A 16,120-nucleotide genomic window follows, 5' to 3' on the forward strand; every position below is an offset into this window, starting at 1 on the left:
ATTGCGGGGGCCGTTTTCCTTCATGGGGTTCATGTCCCCACCGTGTCCGTGTCACCTCCTGGGGTCCGTGTCCCTTCCCGGGGTCTGTGACAACTCCCGGAGTCTATGTCCCCCCATGGGATCCGTGTCCCCTCCTGGGGTCCGTATCCCATCCCTGGGTCCATGTCCCTTCCCGGGGTCCCTGTCCCATCCCTGTGTCCGTGACAACTCCCGGAGTCTACGTCCCCCCATGGGATCCGTGTCCCCTCCTGGGGTCCGTATCCCATCCCTGGGTCCATGTCCCTTCCCGGGGTCCCTGTCCCATCCCTGTGTCCGTGTCTCCTCCCGGGGCCCGTGTCCCCTCCCAGGGCCACTCTCTCTTCTGTGTCCCCAGTTCTGTGTCCCCTCCTGGAGTCCATGGCCCATTCTGGGGACCGTTTTCCTTCACGATTTTCGTGTCCCATCCCTGGGTCCGTTTCCCTTCCTGGGGTCCGTGACCACTCCTGGGGTCCAAGTCCCCCCATGGGATCCGTGTCCCCCCATGGGGTCCGTGTCCCATTCCCTTGTCCTTCTCCCCTCCGTGTCCGTGTCCCCGGGCACGGGCGGGCTCCGCCGCCCGGGGGAGGAGCGGAGCGGGCAGAGGGGCCGCCCGTCCCCGCCCCGCCCGGCAGGTGAGGCAGGTGAGCCCCAGGTGAGCTCCAGGCGGGGCTCAGGTGCGCGGGGCTCAGGTGAGCGGGGCTCGGGGGAGCCCCGGAATCCCCGTCCATGGCGTACCGGGAGCTGGTGCGGCGCTGGCACGAGGGGGTGCGGGCGGCGGACCGCGGGCACTGGGACGCGGCCCTGGAGAGCTTCGGCGCCATCCCCGACCCTCCGGCGCGGATCTGCTTCAACATGGGCTGCGTGCAGCTGCTGGCCCGGCGACCAGAGGCGGCTCTGAGGGTGAGCGACCGGTCCGGGGCATCCCCGGGGCCAGGGGGCACGGGCAGGGGGACAGGCGGTCACAGCGATGGGCAGCGCGGCTGCCCCAGGGGGCCATGCTGCAACTCGGGTTAAAATCCAGCATTCCATGCCCTGCACGCCCGAAAGGAATGCGGATGGTGAGGGTTTAAGGTTTAAGATGAGTTTGAGATGAGTGGTTTAAGGTTTGAGATGAGTGGTTTAAGGAAAAGATTTTGCAGAGTGAATCGTATAAAAGTGAGAAAGATTGAAGTTAGAAACGTTGTGGTACTTGGGGATGTAGATTAGTTGTGAGCCCGTGGTGCTGGGTTAATGGTTGGACTCGATGAGCTTTGTGGTCTTTTCCAACCTTAATGATTCAGTAATTCTGTGGTTCTATAGATATTATGAAAGCCCAGGTAAGTGAGAAATTCAAGGTGTTGCTGAATAGTTTTGGAACAAGTGAAGAGATAATAGGAACACAGAAACCTTGAATTAGATACTGGAAACCACATTTGGCAATGTACCTAAAGTTTTACTCAAGCTAAATCAGTTTTAGGTGAGCTTAGCTCATTATGATGTGAAAACCACACCTCTGCTGCATTGTAGCTTAAATCAAAGTAAGCAGAAGGTGCCCAATAGCTGTTACGTAGGCATGGATTTAGAAATGAAGTAGGTGTATTTTGAAAAAATAAATGTGCTGCTTGTTGGTGGAGATGGACAAAATGAAGCTGCTGTGTTGGAAAACTGCTGCCTTTGGGAAGCGAGAGCAGCTGCCCTGAGGAAAAGCCTTTCTGTGACAGCACCTGGCACGTCTGCACATCCATCTGTCTGTGTGTCTGTCTGTCAGGGCCCAGTAAGGAGGTGCAGAAAAGCCTCTCCTTACACAGCAGAAAGAGGAGCTGAGTCTGTGCTGGAGGGGCCGGGGCAGAGCCTGGGGCCCCAGGCAGGGCAGTTGCTACTGGGGACACACCGAGCACGTCACAGGGGTCCCAAGAGAGACTTTTCAGCTCCAGTCAGTGGGCACTGCCTGGGAAGAGGCTCAGCTCTACTTCCGTGTAGCTCAGTGGTTGGTTGTTGGTTGTTTCATTTACAGCACAGTCAGGCAGACAGTGCCAGTAAGGTGTGCTCTGGAGTCACCTCAACAGGAGACACAGTCACTCCCTGGCCTCCTGCTGAATATCTTCACCCTGCAGTGCTGTTGCTGTCCAGGCAGTGTCAGGGAAGTCTGGGATTCAGGAGCTGTTATCTCCATGCAGTCTCTGCAGTGATAAGGGGAGGAGGACCCCTCCTCATTGTCTCAGGATGACACTCACACAGCTTTCCCAGCTCAGAGTTACTCTGAACCAGCAGCCACGAGCTGCTGCCAGCTCTGCTAGTGCTTGCCTGTATTTAGGTGTGGAACTGAACCAGAAGTACTGACTTAGAGGCCGCTGTGTGCAGCCCTGCAGCTCCATCCCTATCGTGCACTCCCACCGCGTGCTCCACACAGCCTGACCTGTCCCATTGCTCCCCTGTCCCAGCAAACTGCTCAGGCTGCACAGCCTCCCCCTTACAAGATGCCAGGTGGCCAGTGTAGTTCACGAATGGCCAGTCCATCATAGCAAGGAGGTAAAAACCTGAGGCTCAGCTGGTTCAGAGCCAAGCCCTGAAAGAGGGCTCAGGGCTGTGTCCGGCCCTTGGAGCTGGCACAGGCACTGCCTCTGCCAGGGCAGCTGGGGCAGGGCTGGCTGGGGGGTGTGCCCAGGCACGGATGGGGGGGATCCCAGCTGAGCCTGAGGATGTGCCTTTGTTTTCCTGCTTAGGCCTTCGACCAGACCGTAGCAAAGGACAATTCCCTGGCTGTGGGCTACTTCCAGAGAGGGCTGGTCCACCTGCAGCTGGAAATGTGAGTGAGGTGCACAACCAGGGCAGTGTTTGGTTCTTTCCTTTCAGCCATGTTTTATTACCAAACCTAAATGATCTGTGATTCTAAAATTCACTTCTTCCAACAATCTTAAATAGTTCACAGGGTCTGCTTTGGCCTTGCAAACCATGTCACAGGCCAGCAAGTCCTATCTCTGGTAAGAGCTGCACAACTCCAGGGCCCCAGGGGTGGCTAACACATGACATTGCTGTCCTGTACACACAGAGGCTCCTGGGGCTGCCAGGATGTTATATTGCCATTCAGATTTTCTTCAGGAATTAAAAAAATATAATTGGGCTGCTTGGTGTGTCTTGACATGACACACGTGAGTCTGGCCTTCCTAAAAATGTAGTCTGCCCACAGTGTCTGACTGCCACTCTCTGCTGACAGCTGATAAAAGACTGAGATTGCTCCAGCAGTGTCATGGGATTGATTACTCATTGTTTCCATGGTTAAATCACAGTGGCATCCTGCTCAGAGAGGTGGGTGAAGTATTTTCTTCAGGTTTGAAGATCTCTTCTTACCTTTGAGCTTCAGTTATTTTCTTTCCTGTTATTTCCCCTGTATTTTCCAGACCTTAATTTCTGGGAGGGAGTTAAAGCGAGCAGTTCTGCACTCACAGCTGTGCTGTCAGGCAGCTCCAGACTCTGTGCCTCTGCCCACAGAGCCCCAGGCCACACTAGTGGAGCCCTGTCTGGCTCCCTGGAGCTGCTCTACTCCTTATCCTCAGAGCTTTTCTAAATTTGTGCTCTTACTTCTCTGGCCATGCCCTCACTGCTCACCATCAGTGGGGTTCCCACAGCATTCCCACAGCCCTCGCTCCTCCCAGCCACATGTTGGGACAGCACTGCCAGCAGCATCCCGGGCAAGGAGCTCACAGCAGTGGCTTAATCTTTGTTCTTTATGTTTTCTCCTCCTTGGAATTGTGACTGTTCCAGTGGTCAAAGCCTCCTGTTCATCCCTGTCAGGAAAGCAGTGCAGGTAATCCCAGGGGAGAGACACACCATGTTCACTGTGTGCTGTCTCCCAGCAGGCAGAGGACAGTGCTCGCACGAGGACACAGCTCTGGTGCAGCTCTCCTCACCCAGGCTTACAGGGCAGAAGACATGTTATCTGCTTGACTTCTGAACTCCTTAAACAGTCTTCAGCTTTTCTAGCCTCAGTTTTTGTGTCACCTCTGCGCTGCAGGTTTGAGGAGGCTCTCTCTGACTATCACATGGCCTTCCGTCACCTGAGGCAGAACCCCTTCATCGACTACAAGCAGTTGGGGCTGAGGCACATCCTCTATGCCTGGGAGGTAAGAGCCAGCCTGTCCCAGCAATCCTGCCCTTCTGCTGGGGGATTCAGCTGTAGGCACTGGTGACCCAAGAGTTTTTTAAGACTGCACTTTAGAACAGTAAAAAATTTCTGCTTACACTTTTTTTTTTTTTTAAGTAGCTTAATCATAGAAGTCGTGAAACAGTGTCATCTCTGGAGATTTTGGCAAAATTACACAGTTCGGAAAATGAAATTGTTCAGAGCAAGTGCACAAGAATTTGTATACTGAGCTTTTTTATCTTCTCTATACACAGACAAAGTGGTGGCTGCCCCATCCCTGGAAGTGTCCAAGGCCAGGTTGGATGGGGTTTGGAGCATTCTGGGATAGTGGAAGGTGCCCCTGCCCATGGCAGAGGGTGGGAGATTAAGGTCCCTCCCAACCCAAATCGGTCTGGATTCTGTGTAATATTTACAGTCAGTTTGGTGAACTCCTCAACTCAAAGAGCTAAATAGGTTGAAACATAGACAGATGAGAACAAACTTGTCATAATGCAGAAATCCAGATGCATCAAAGCCTGACTTTCCAACTGCAGCAACTGATTTTAATATTCCCTCTGTGCCTGGACTTACCCGTGGGCTGCAGGCTGAGTTTGCTTCTGTGACACTTCACCCTGCAGCTCTTACTGTTACAGAGAGTCAACCTGCCCCATCCTGTTCCAGAGAGCTCTAAGTCTGAACTGACTGTAAATGTTTGTAATATTTGGAAAGTAAAGGACTCCCAGAAACTGTGCTTTACTGCGAGAGCTCGTTTTGTCTTCTGCCCTGAGTCCACACACAGAGGTTGAAAAGCAGATACAGGAAAGGGTATTTAACTCCTTACTTCCGTGGGAGTGAGGAGTTATTGTGTAACTCCAGTCAAGCATATCAGCAATTTTCATGCATCTTATACCTGGCAGGAAGAAGCTCTCCTTGGCATCTGTGAGATTACCCAAACCACCCTGGTTTTAACAGTTTCAGTGCCAGCACTGCCTTCTCTGAGCTGACTTAGAGGTGACAGGTTCCCTTTGAAAGGGCCAGGGCTGCAGGAGTGCCCTGAGGCCATCCAGGGCAGGTTTGTGCCCTTCCTGGTGTGATCACACAGTCCCTCACTCCAGGCATCATCAGGACATGTGCTGGTCCCCCAGACTCAGGATCAGCATCCTGATTCAAGTCTGTCTGGCTCCTACATCTACCTGCAGCTCATTTTTCAAACTACACAGACATAATCCTCCAGCAGAGCTGTGCCATCAACTTTCCCTGTGCACGGCCTCTCACAAAGCTGCAGCCTCTCTTCTCGTGGGAGATACACATAAGCTGTGAAAATCCAAAAATATTTGCCTCTTGCAAGGCTGTGACACCTCTGACTGAGTGAGAACTGCTGCCTTGCCTCTCCAAGAGGGAGCACCTCTGCAGCTCAGGATTGTCGTTTCCCACACCCCCAAACAGCCCCTGCTGTGGTGATTAAGGAGTGAAGAACAGCTCTGTCCCGAGCAGGGCTTGCAGCCAGTACCACAGAGCAGCTCACCAGCTGATAGCCCTGTCACAGAAGATAACCAGCTGTGGCTCCTGGGGCCTCTCTTCTGCTGTAGCCCAGCAGGTTTCCCACACACTGAGTGCTGGCCAGTGACAGGGAGAGATCTCCCACTCCTAATTCAGCACATAGACCAAGGCTCCCCAACACCTTGTCTGCAAGACTCCCACACCCTGCACTTCAGCACTGAACATACTGACATGCTGCTGAAGGGTAACGAGCGACAATCTGCACATTCACAGCCCACTACAACATGAAGTAGTGTCAGTTAAATTATTTTGCAATGACAGGCAGTCAGAATTACAAAAAAATGTCACCTAGTTTCATGCAGAAAGAAACACAGGAAAAGCTTCCTGACCGAAAGGAAGGATCGGATTTAAACTGTGTGGCACCAGAGTCTTCACCTGGTGCCCCCATGTCTCTCCTTGCCTTTACCAGAGCCAGCAGCTCCAACACACACAAACCTCTATCTTTTTCCACTCTGATTATGGTGTTTTTTTCAGCTGTGCTGCTTGGGGTGCCTTTCTTGTTGCTGGATTTGGGGTGTTTCAGTGCCTGGTCCCTGTTTCTTGGCTGAGTTCAGTAGGTCACGTTGGGTGTCCAGCCCTCTGAGCCCTCGCCCTGTGCCCACTGCAGGTGCTGTACAGCACTGCAGCAGTGCAGTGCCACCTGCAGCAGTGGCAGGAGGCCACAGTCACTCTCGAGAAGGCTGTTGTGTGGAGACCTGAGAGAAGAACAGCAGTCCTGGACCTGGCCCTCGAGCGGGTGCAGGTAAGACCACCTCTGAGTTCCTGGGTACATGCTTTGGGCTTCAGCAAAGAACTGTGAGACAGGAGTGTGCTGATCCTTGTGTGTTTGGGTGTTCCTGTCTATCCACCTGCTGACAGAGTCTCAGCCATTTGCTGGGGATGCTCTGCCAAAGGAGTGTTTCAGCTGATCGAGGAACTCCATCACCCCCAGGTGCTTCATGGCCCAGAAACACCATAGTGGAGACTTCTGGGGTGACCTCTCAGGCTGTGGAGGTTTCTTCCTGGTCCCTACTATTCAGGAGCTCAGTTCTGGTCATACTTGTGCCTTGTGCAGTGTTTTAAGTGCAGAACCCCTACAAGTGCAGATCTGGAGAGTCTCCCTTTAGGTGACAGTGTCTTTCTGTGCCTTTGGCCTCAGGAACAGCTGCCTCAGGTGGCAGCTCAGATATTAATGCCAATCTCATTTAGAGCTTAAGTAGGGTGTGGAAGGGTTTCTAGGGCTGCCTCTAAGTAATAGTTTCCTGTCAGACTCCTTTATGATCAGGGAACATTTGCAGATCTCTGATTTAACTCTTCCTGGGCAGTTCATTAGTTTGCTACCTTCATGCTTCCTTATTTGCATACTTTTCAAGAGATGATCACTTTGTTTTTAAGCTAGTCATCTCTTTAGCAACATATTTGTACTTTACAACAGAGTATTACTTATATTTGCTATTAGCATTCTACTCAGTGGCTGAACAGAGAAACCATTTGAAGTCAAGCAGAAAAACTGTCTAGGAAATTGTTTAATGAACCTTCCGGCACTGCCCCCCTTCCCACCCATCCCATGGGCAGAGTCAGTCCTTGACTCCACAGCAGGGAGTGGCTGCTGAGCTCTCAGTTTGCACGTGCCTATTGAGTGCCTTTGGCAAGTTCACAGCTGTAATTTTTGCCCCAGTGTCTTCCTGGAGCTGCTCTTGCACACCTGGGGAACTGCATTGGCTTTTCACTGCTCTGATGTTTCATTTAATATCAACTGATGGCTTTTCCCTTATCTGTTTTCCCTGCCCTAGGACCACCTGCTTTTAGAGCCCATGCAGGTTCCTCTCGGGGAACTTTTTAGACCACGGAAGAAGGAAGTTGAACAGTTGGATTCCAAAGATTTCCTGGGTAAACCCAAGGTAACAGGCCTATAATCATTAAGATTAACAGCAGCAGATTAAAATCCCACCTCTGCAGACTCCAGAGAGCAGTGCTAAGGGCCACTGTGCTGGAGGTGACCCAGGAGTAGAGTGGTCAGTGCTTGCAGCCAGTCCAGGCATCTGGGACACAGAAGCCAAAATTTGCTAGGATTGCTGCCTCTTCTATCAAAAATGCACTTTGGGACTAAAACCCCTTTCTAATCTTGGTCACTTTGAAGTCTGAAAGGGCCAAGCAGGTACTCAGGGAACTTGTGGTTCCCCTCTTTTCAAAAAAGAGGAGCACATTCCAGCTCAGTCCTTCATTCCCAGTGCGACAGCTGGGCATTTGGGAGACAGATGCTTTGTCACATCCCTTAACACAAGCCAGCTGAGAATTTCTCTGATCCCTTCTGTGACCAGTGCAGTCAGCAGAAGTGTCACAGGCCAAAGAGCTCTAACAGGAATAAAGGAAAGGGAAAGTAATTCCTTCCATGTACTTTTAAAGAAAGCTTAGAAAGACTTAAAAAAACGAGGTCTGTTGTGGGAATCCAGCTCTGCCTTTTCTGCCGTGTACATTGCTCTGTTAACCTTAGGATGTGAGAAGGAAATGAGTCTGAGTAGGTAATCTTGGATGAAGTTTGGGAGTCTCTTCATCCAGCCTGGATTCACTCGTTACCTTGTCCTCCAACAGGTGATCTCGTCCATCATTCCCAATGATGAGTACATTGGCTTTGAGCCTCTCAGGCCTCAGGTGAGCAGGACACAGCTGTGGATGGGGGAATGAAACTGTCCTGGAGCTCCAGGCAGGGGCTCAGTTCCTAACACAGCAGGGCAAGAGTGGATTGTTGGAGGAACCAGTGCACTGTCAGCCTGGCTCCACGGGGATGTTCAGAGCCAGGCTCAGCACTGGCTGGAAGGGACTCGGTGATAGGAGTCTCCAGCCCCTTGAAGATGCATTTTTGGCCCTTCACCAGCAGTGGAGACTTTGCTGTGCTCAACATGCCTTCACCCAGCACTTCAGTAATCTGTGAGCATGAGCACGGCTGCCTTGCACTGTAACAGGAGTTCCCTGAACCAGGGGAAGAGGGTTTGTTACTTGCCTCCTGAAGAGGTAAAGAGGGAGGGGAAGAAACAGAGGGTACATCCTGCTAAGGTGTGGAGCAGCAGACTTCTGTCTGGGTGGTGTGGAGTGACAAAAGGGGTCAAGAGTAAAGACAAAACACCTCAGTGTGGTGTTCAGAGGGGCAGGGGATAAGGTGGCACTGCTGCCACATGAGGCACTGTTATAAACACATGCTGTTGTTTCTCCCCCAGAAACAGGGCTTTTATGAACCCAGCACTGATGCTCTGCGGTGAGTGTTGTCCACCTTGATCTAACTTTCCTCTTGCTATTTCTGTTCAGAAAGTCATGCTTTGTTCTCTGGTGTCTTGGGGTGGAGACTGAGGGATCCACATGCGCTTCTCACCAAGGGTGGGGTGAACGACAAGCATGCAAAGGCTTGTGTGGATGCAAAGGGCACTGTGGGTCCCTGGATTCTCTCATGCAAGAATCTCTGGGCAGTTTGCAGGGGTTGATTCAGCAGCCTTGGGAGACAGGCATGGATCATGCTGAGCAATGAAAGAGAGAGGTTGTGGGACCTGCCCAGGTCTGTGACAGAGGATGCTCAGCTGTCCCATCCTGGTTCCAAGGTCAAGGCTTCCAAATACTCCCAGCCCTGCTGTGCTGAGCCAAAATCAGGTTCAAAACCCATGAAAGCAATTTGTTTTGGTGATATTGCACCAGCAGTACTTCGGGCCCGAGTTTAATAATTGTTTTGATCTGGAGAATGTTTATCAGTACAATGAAAATCAGTGCTTTCCAAGCTCCTTTGGTTCGCAGTTGGACCAAAGTGTAGCAATGGAAATAATGAATTCCCAACACCTGAAACTCATGGCACAGGGCAGTTGAGGTTGGTGCAGTGCTCTGGATCAAAGCCATCAGCACCAGCACTCTGGGGTTGGTAAAGGTGCTCTCCCTCGTTCTCCACAGGGACAGTGAGGCAGGATACCATCGAGTCTTGTCCCAGTACTGCCCCGAGCAGGCGCAGGAGCCGGTGGTGAAGGGCGGCAGTTTGGTGTTTGTGCTGAGCAGGGGAGCAGATGGCTGGGCCACAGCCATCCACGATGGACAGGTGAGCAGAACAGGGGGCTGCACAGCCCAGCTCCCAGCAGAGCCCACAGCCCTCAGGGTCACCTGCAGCCCTGCAGGGCAGGGGTGAGTTCAGGAGCTCATTTCCACACAGCAGAGGTTTCCTGACACTTGGCTCCCACCAGCCTGTGCCATTCACCTCTGCACTTCCATGTGGGCATCCCTTGTGCTCTCCATCATCCAGGATCCTACTGCTGAATCATGTGGGACACCAGACCTCACCAAGGACCACCAACTAGAGCAGTTTCTGTCACCTGAGAGCTCTAAGGGAGCTGAGGAGATGGCTCAGTCCTTACCCTGATGCCTCTGTTAAATTAACTTTGGGAAGGCTTGGGGACAGTTTCAGCTGTGCAGGCAGGTTTTATAAAGGGCTCTAGAGAAGAACTAAGGAACTAAAGCCCAGCAAATATGATATTTTCCTGCATTCTGGGGAACTGTGGTGTAAACAGATTGAATAGAAACAGATAAATACAACAACATGGAAAATCTTTTGTTGGCAGAAGCCATTTCTCACATGTCTACTTCAGTTCTTTGAAAAAGCCATTGCATCCCTGGATTAGGTTCAGCCAGTGAATGTATTACCTGCCTATCTTTCCAAAACAGTCAAAAGATTCTTCACAAGACTACTGTAAAGTGAGGTGTCTGAGCAAGGGACACCCTCAGGCTGGTAACAGGTTAAAATACAGAATAAATAGTGGCTATAAATGAACAGTTGATTTTTTCTTTTCTTTTTTTTTTTTTCCCCAAGTAATTATGTACCCACGGTGAATCTGCTGTGACATAAACATTTAGCAAATTCCTAAGTGATACAGTAACAGGGGTAGTAATATCGTGCTTCTCAAGCTGGCCATGTTCCATGACAGACAATCAATCCATTCAGCAGAGCCTTGGGCATCTGCAGCTAAGAGTGAAAAGTCACACAAGTATTTGGATGTGCTGGTTCCCATTCAGCGAAGTGTCAGGTGAAATTCAAAGTCAAAAAAAAAGTAAAATAATAGACTCTGGACCAAAAAAAAAAAAAAAAGGCATTTTAAGCAAAAAATTACTCATAATGATCAATTGAAATTATTAGCAGTGATTGTCAGAAGACACAGAAATGCTGCTGGACTGGTATCCCTGGGCATCCTTGCTGCTCTCTCTGCCTGAGCATCTGTCCTGGGAGCAAGGGCTGTGGCTTGGTGAGTGTCTGATGTGTTACAGCCACTCCATCAGCAGTGCTGCTTCCAGCAGGGAAAGCTGCAAAAGGACCCTTGGGTTTTGTTCAGCAGTGTCAGAGCATGAGGCACAGGGGGGCTGTGTGTGCCCCCAGGACGTTTGGGTGGCTGTAGGGGGACAGGCAGTGACAGGGGCTGGGGGGGTTGGGGCTGCCACAGCAGCAGCTCCTGTTTCACCCTGCTCTGCTCTGTGTCCCACAGAAGCTGCACATCCCAAGCTCTCTCCTGGAGCCTGTCTCAAGGATGGATAAATGGGTAAGCTGGCAACCTTGCAATAGGGGTGAGGGAGGGACCAAGAGATACATTTGGGACATTTATCTGTAAATTAATCACAGGATAGGACAACTGTGTAAGAGAAAGGTAGGGTGTGAAACACTGAGACCCTTGACTGAAGACCAAGTTTTCTTAAACAGGAAAAACAGAAGAGTCAAGAGCAAGGGAATATGCCTTTTTTTTTTTTTTTTTAATACATTGCATCTCTTTGCAGCAAAATCTGTGGGCTTGGACATGCAGCCAAGCTTGTATCACAACCTGCTCTAGGTGTTGTTCTCCCTTCCCTGCCGCGGGCTGAGGAGAACAAAAGGAGCTGCCCCAGCTCTCCTGCCCCACTGTAATTTGTTCAGCCACTGGAACAGGCTGAGGAATTTGAGGGCCTGAGGCACAGGTGTATCCAGCCTGCTCCCAAGATGGCTACAGCCCCAGAGGTGGCAGGGACGAGGGTGGTGAGTGCTCACATGTTCCAGTTCACCAGCACAGTGAGAGCAGGTGAATCTCCTGCAGTGGGACAGGAATGCCTTAAGCAGGCCCTGCATTCTGCCCTGAGATCATGTGCCTGACCTTTGACTTGGGAAGACTTCATCTCCCATCTCCACCACAGGCACATCCACACCTTTTCCCAGTCGTTTTCCGTCTGAATCCAGGGTGGGAAGGTGCAATTCAGACCCATGTTTCCTGTGAGGGATTTTTGAAGCACATGGTTGTTCAGATGTTGCTATGGGGTTTTTTTACTATTATTTTTTCCCCTCCAAATGAATCCCTGACCACAGCACACTCTTGGGCATTTGCTGCATGGATGACTCACTGTGAACCAGCCCAAGCTGGGGAGAGCCCTCAGCACAGTGTGAGCAGCCCCCGTGTGCTCCAGCACCCACCCAGGCAGGGCCAGGGGGCCAAGGAAGTGTCCCACAAACCTCTTCTCATGCCCACAAGAGCCTGAGTGACCCACATCATGCAGCTGTTCAGTGGACTGGTCTCCCTGGGATTGCACCCACAAACTGTACCTGGCTGCAGCCATCACACCCCAGCCTTGTCCGGCTCCAGTGTCTTCTCACTCCTTTCTGATGTTGTTCTGTTGCAGAAGATCAGCAGTGGGATCCCCCTTCCTCCTGCCCAGGTGCCTCCCAGCCGCCTGCATGTGAAGCAGAAGCGAGGTAGTCCCTGGGCCACCTCAGTGGGTGAAGCTGTGCCCAAACCCGCTCTTCTGGGGGTCGTGGGGAGGCTGGGGGCCCACTGTGTGTGTGCTTGAGCTTCCAGCAGCCTCTGCTGACTGCAGGGCTGTTCCTCTGCTCTTGTTCTGTTCTGCAGAGTCTCCTGGGGGAGAAAATGCCTTTTCCAGTGATGCCAGTGCCCAGATGGACTCCAAGGTGAGTTGTTCCACCAGCTGAAGCTGGTACAGCCTCAAGACACTAGGGCTGTGAAAAGGGCAAGATTCCTGCCCAGATCCTCCAAAATTCCTGAGCTGCTCCAAAATCATGGAAAAAATCTCCTTCCTCTGACCTCTTTTTCATTCTAAAGGGAGACTCCCATGTGGGAGTCTTTGTGAGACAGTCCAGGGCTGAGATTCACAAGGCACTGACCTGTTGCCACCCTCCAAGGTGCCAAGAGCCCCAGACACATCACTGTTGTCATACACACTCTTTAGAGCCCACTTTGCAAGGGAGAGCTGTCTTTGAACTCCCTGCTGTCTCTTCCCCCTTCTCTCGTGTGCCATTCTCTGTCCCTGTCAGTCTGGGTACCACAGTTCATTCATATTTGCATTCTGGGATGATGTTCTCTGAGGCACCTCCATGTCATTGCCAACCTCTGTGTGTGTGATGGCCCTGGAATCGCTCTTGTGTCCACCTGGGGGCAGAACCTCTGTCCTCCAGCTGCAGGTCAGCTCTGCCACCCCTCTCTGCAGGGCATTTGGAGTAGCTTTGTCAGGTGTACCTCAACCAGAAGGCAGCACAGCATGGGAACGTGGCTGCTTCCCTCCAGCTGGCTGGAGGAATTGGGATCCTACTCACGTAATTTTCGGGTTGGGAGATACCTGCACAAATCAGACCCAGGAAGAGGTTTCCTGAGTTGTGGGAGGAACGTTTGATTCCGGGCTTTGAATCCGTAGTTCCCCCTCTGAAGTTCAGGTCTGCATTTTGATGATGCTCTACCGTGACACGGCAGCACAGAGAGGAGAGGTTGTGTCTGTGTCACCTCTCTTGGATACAAGAGCCAACATAGTCAGCTGAGGTTCTTAGTCCATGAACTTCGTAGTCCAGGCTCTTCCAGAGGGTGGTTGGCACTGAACAGGCTCCCCAGGGCAGTGGGCACAGCCCCAAGGCTGCCAGAGCTCCAGGAGGGTTTGGACCACGCTCCGAGGGACAGGGCGGGATGGTTGGGGTGTCTGTGCAGGGCCAGGGGTTGGACTTGAATGATCCTTTTGCGTCCCTGTCCCAGCAGGTCCCCGGGAGCCGCGGAGAGGCCCGGCCAGTGGTGCTGCGGGCGCGCTGCGAGTGCACTCTGGTGCTGCGGGCGGGGGAGCTGCCGGCCCTGCCCGCCCTGCGGGCGCTGCTGCGGGAGCGCTTCGGGCAGCAGGCACAGCGGGGCACTCTGAGGTAAAAGGAGGGGTTTGTGCGTGTGAGAGAGAGAGATGGAACAGCAGCCATCCCTCCCCCTGAGCACACAGCCACACTGCGTGTGGCTGTGTGCTCAGGGGGAGGGATGGCTGCTGGGGCATCGCACTCGGGGCTGAGGAATTCCAGCCTGAGGGAGCTGAAAAAGGGGGTTGGAGCTTGGGGGGGGGGGGGGTTTGGAAGTGAATGATCTTTAAGGTCCCTTCCAACCCAAACCATTCTATGACTCTCAGGGCTTTGAACACCCAAAAGGATCTTTCCCAGAAAACAGTACATATCAAGAGAAAGGGGGAACAGAAGGAAGAACTCTGTGTGGATGCAGCTGCTGTTTATCGGATTTTCTCCTGCTCGGCTCAGCCTTTGCAGTAACTGGGATCAGTGCAGAGCAATTTGGGAGTCAGGTCCTAGAGTGTGATATCCCTGACTGGGACACTCCTGGGACACAGTCACTGGAGCCAGGAGAGTTTAGGATCTTGCCCTCAAGTCAGTGTGAGAGGAGGTGACAGTGTCACTCCTCACAGTGCCATTTCTGCTGAGCATGTGGGGTGGCCCCATGTCACTGTGCAGGGTGATAAGCTCAGAGCTGGCCTGCATGGGGGACTGTGAAGGCTGAGGGTGGCAGAGGGCTGGGCTTTTCTCAAAGTTTGGATTTAAATGAGATGATTTGTGCTGCATTAACAAACCCTTGCAGCTACAGGCACCCGGATGGCACTGAGCTGGGCACAGTCTCGGGAGAGGAGGATCTGGGGAGGATGTGGCAGCAGCTGACAGATGGCAGGGTGACACTCTGCTGCCAGGTACAGGAGCTGTGACAAGTGTCTCTGCTGTGCTGGGCTCCAGTCTGTGCTTTGTCTTGCAAGCTCCATGGCTTTTCCTGCAGGACTCGGACTCTCACTCGGGCAGACCTGTCCTGTACCAGATGCTGGCTCAACACTCTTACCTGGCACAGGGACCAGGAGACCTGGAGTTCAGCAAGGGAGATGTGCTGGATATCCTCTCTGAAGGTAGCTCTCCAGTCCTGCTGCAGGTTGTGCTGGGACAGGCTTTTGGAGTCTGCTGTGGGGAGGGACTGGGAATGCAGGGCCTGTCCCGTGCTGCCTCAGGTCCATACTCTCAGGAGTGACAGGCTTGCACTGGGCTTTGTCCAGAGTTAAATTCCAGCCATGAAAACTCTCACTAACCCCACTGATAAGGTCCAGGACTCATCCTGCTCCTCTGTGTTTTCTCAGTGAACGAGGACTGGCTGGAAGGATGCTGCAATGGCAAGACTGGCATCTTCCCCAAGTGCTTTGCCACCCAGACCGGCTGTGGTGCTGCCTTCCTATAGCAAACAGGAGCCTTTTCCTGCCTGACTGCACTCCCAGGAATGGGAGATACCGATCCCAGCTCACTCAGGCCCCAGCCAGCCCAGCCAGGAGCTCTGCTGAACCTGGACAGGGGTATCTCCTGCTCACAGATCCCACGGGGTCAGTCCAGCAGTCTGACAGCATTTCCCACAGCCTGTCCCCAGACCCTGTGATTACACTGCCAAAGATGTGTCTGTGCAGAGCAGAGGGAGGGATCTGGTATTTGGCTGTGGGAATTGTCCATGTGGCAGCCCAGACCTCTGGGTTGGGAAGATGTTCCTCTGGGTGGGAAGAGGTTCCGCTGGGTGAAGGTCTTCATCCCCTCTCCCTTGTTGCTCACATTCAGGCTGGGAAGGCTGAGCCTCACTCTAACAAAGCCAAGGATGGCTGCCTGGGAGCAGGAGGCAGAGCCCTCAGGTGACATAACCTTATCTCCACCAGCAGAGATGCAGCAGAGATGCTGCTCCTTCAGAAGGCTTTGGGGACCAGTTTGCAGTGGGGTTAATGGGATAACACCATGGGTTAGGATCACCATGCTTCCACAGCAAATACCTTATGATCTGAGCATTCTTCAGCCCAGGTGCCTTCGGTTCTTTTCTTAAGCCCCCAGTCCAAGGTGGGGCATTGCAGCCCAGAGGAGAGGGAATTGCAGAGACCTGCCCTGCTCAGAGCAGCTCCAGGCTATGGGAGAGCCCTGGAGGCCCTGGGGAGAGGGCTGGGAAGTGCAGCCGTGGGCTGGTGCTGCAGGGACCGAAAGGGCTGCCAAGTTCCTGCAGCTGAGCTGGGCTGGGCTTTGCTGATCTAAATAAAACACTCAAGTGTCTGGAGCTGGAACCCATTCTGGATTTGGAGTCTGACAAAGCTGGGCTATGCAACTTGAATATAAAATAAACCCCGAGCCAGAGTTGGCAACTCTTAAATCAACTT

General features: G+C 52.6%; 1 protein-coding gene across 1 annotated transcript; it reads left to right on the forward strand.

Annotated features, from left to right (window-relative positions):
- The first annotated feature begins 744 nt into the window (after positions 1–744).
- On the forward strand, positions 745–16,087 carry NOXA1 (NADPH oxidase activator 1). The gene is made up of 15 exons (XM_050320144.1): positions 745–918; positions 2,721–2,803; positions 4,010–4,118; positions 6,285–6,419; positions 7,450–7,557; positions 8,249–8,308; positions 8,872–8,909; positions 9,587–9,728; positions 11,161–11,214; positions 12,317–12,389; positions 12,544–12,602; positions 13,675–13,829; positions 14,539–14,644; positions 14,728–14,851; positions 15,077–16,087. The coding sequence occupies exons 1-15, from the start codon at positions 745–747 to the stop codon at positions 15,172–15,174; spliced, it is 1,518 nt and encodes a 505-aa protein (XP_050176101.1). The 3' UTR covers positions 15,175–16,087.
- The last annotated feature ends 33 nt before the right edge of the window (positions 16,088–16,120 follow it).

Source organism: Myiozetetes cayanensis, unplaced genomic scaffold (genome assembly GCF_022539395.1).
Source record: "Myiozetetes cayanensis isolate MyiCay16 unplaced genomic scaffold, myiCay2020 scf23, whole genome shotgun sequence".
Classification (NCBI taxonomy): Eukaryota; Metazoa; Chordata; class Aves; order Passeriformes; family Tyrannidae; genus Myiozetetes; species Myiozetetes cayanensis.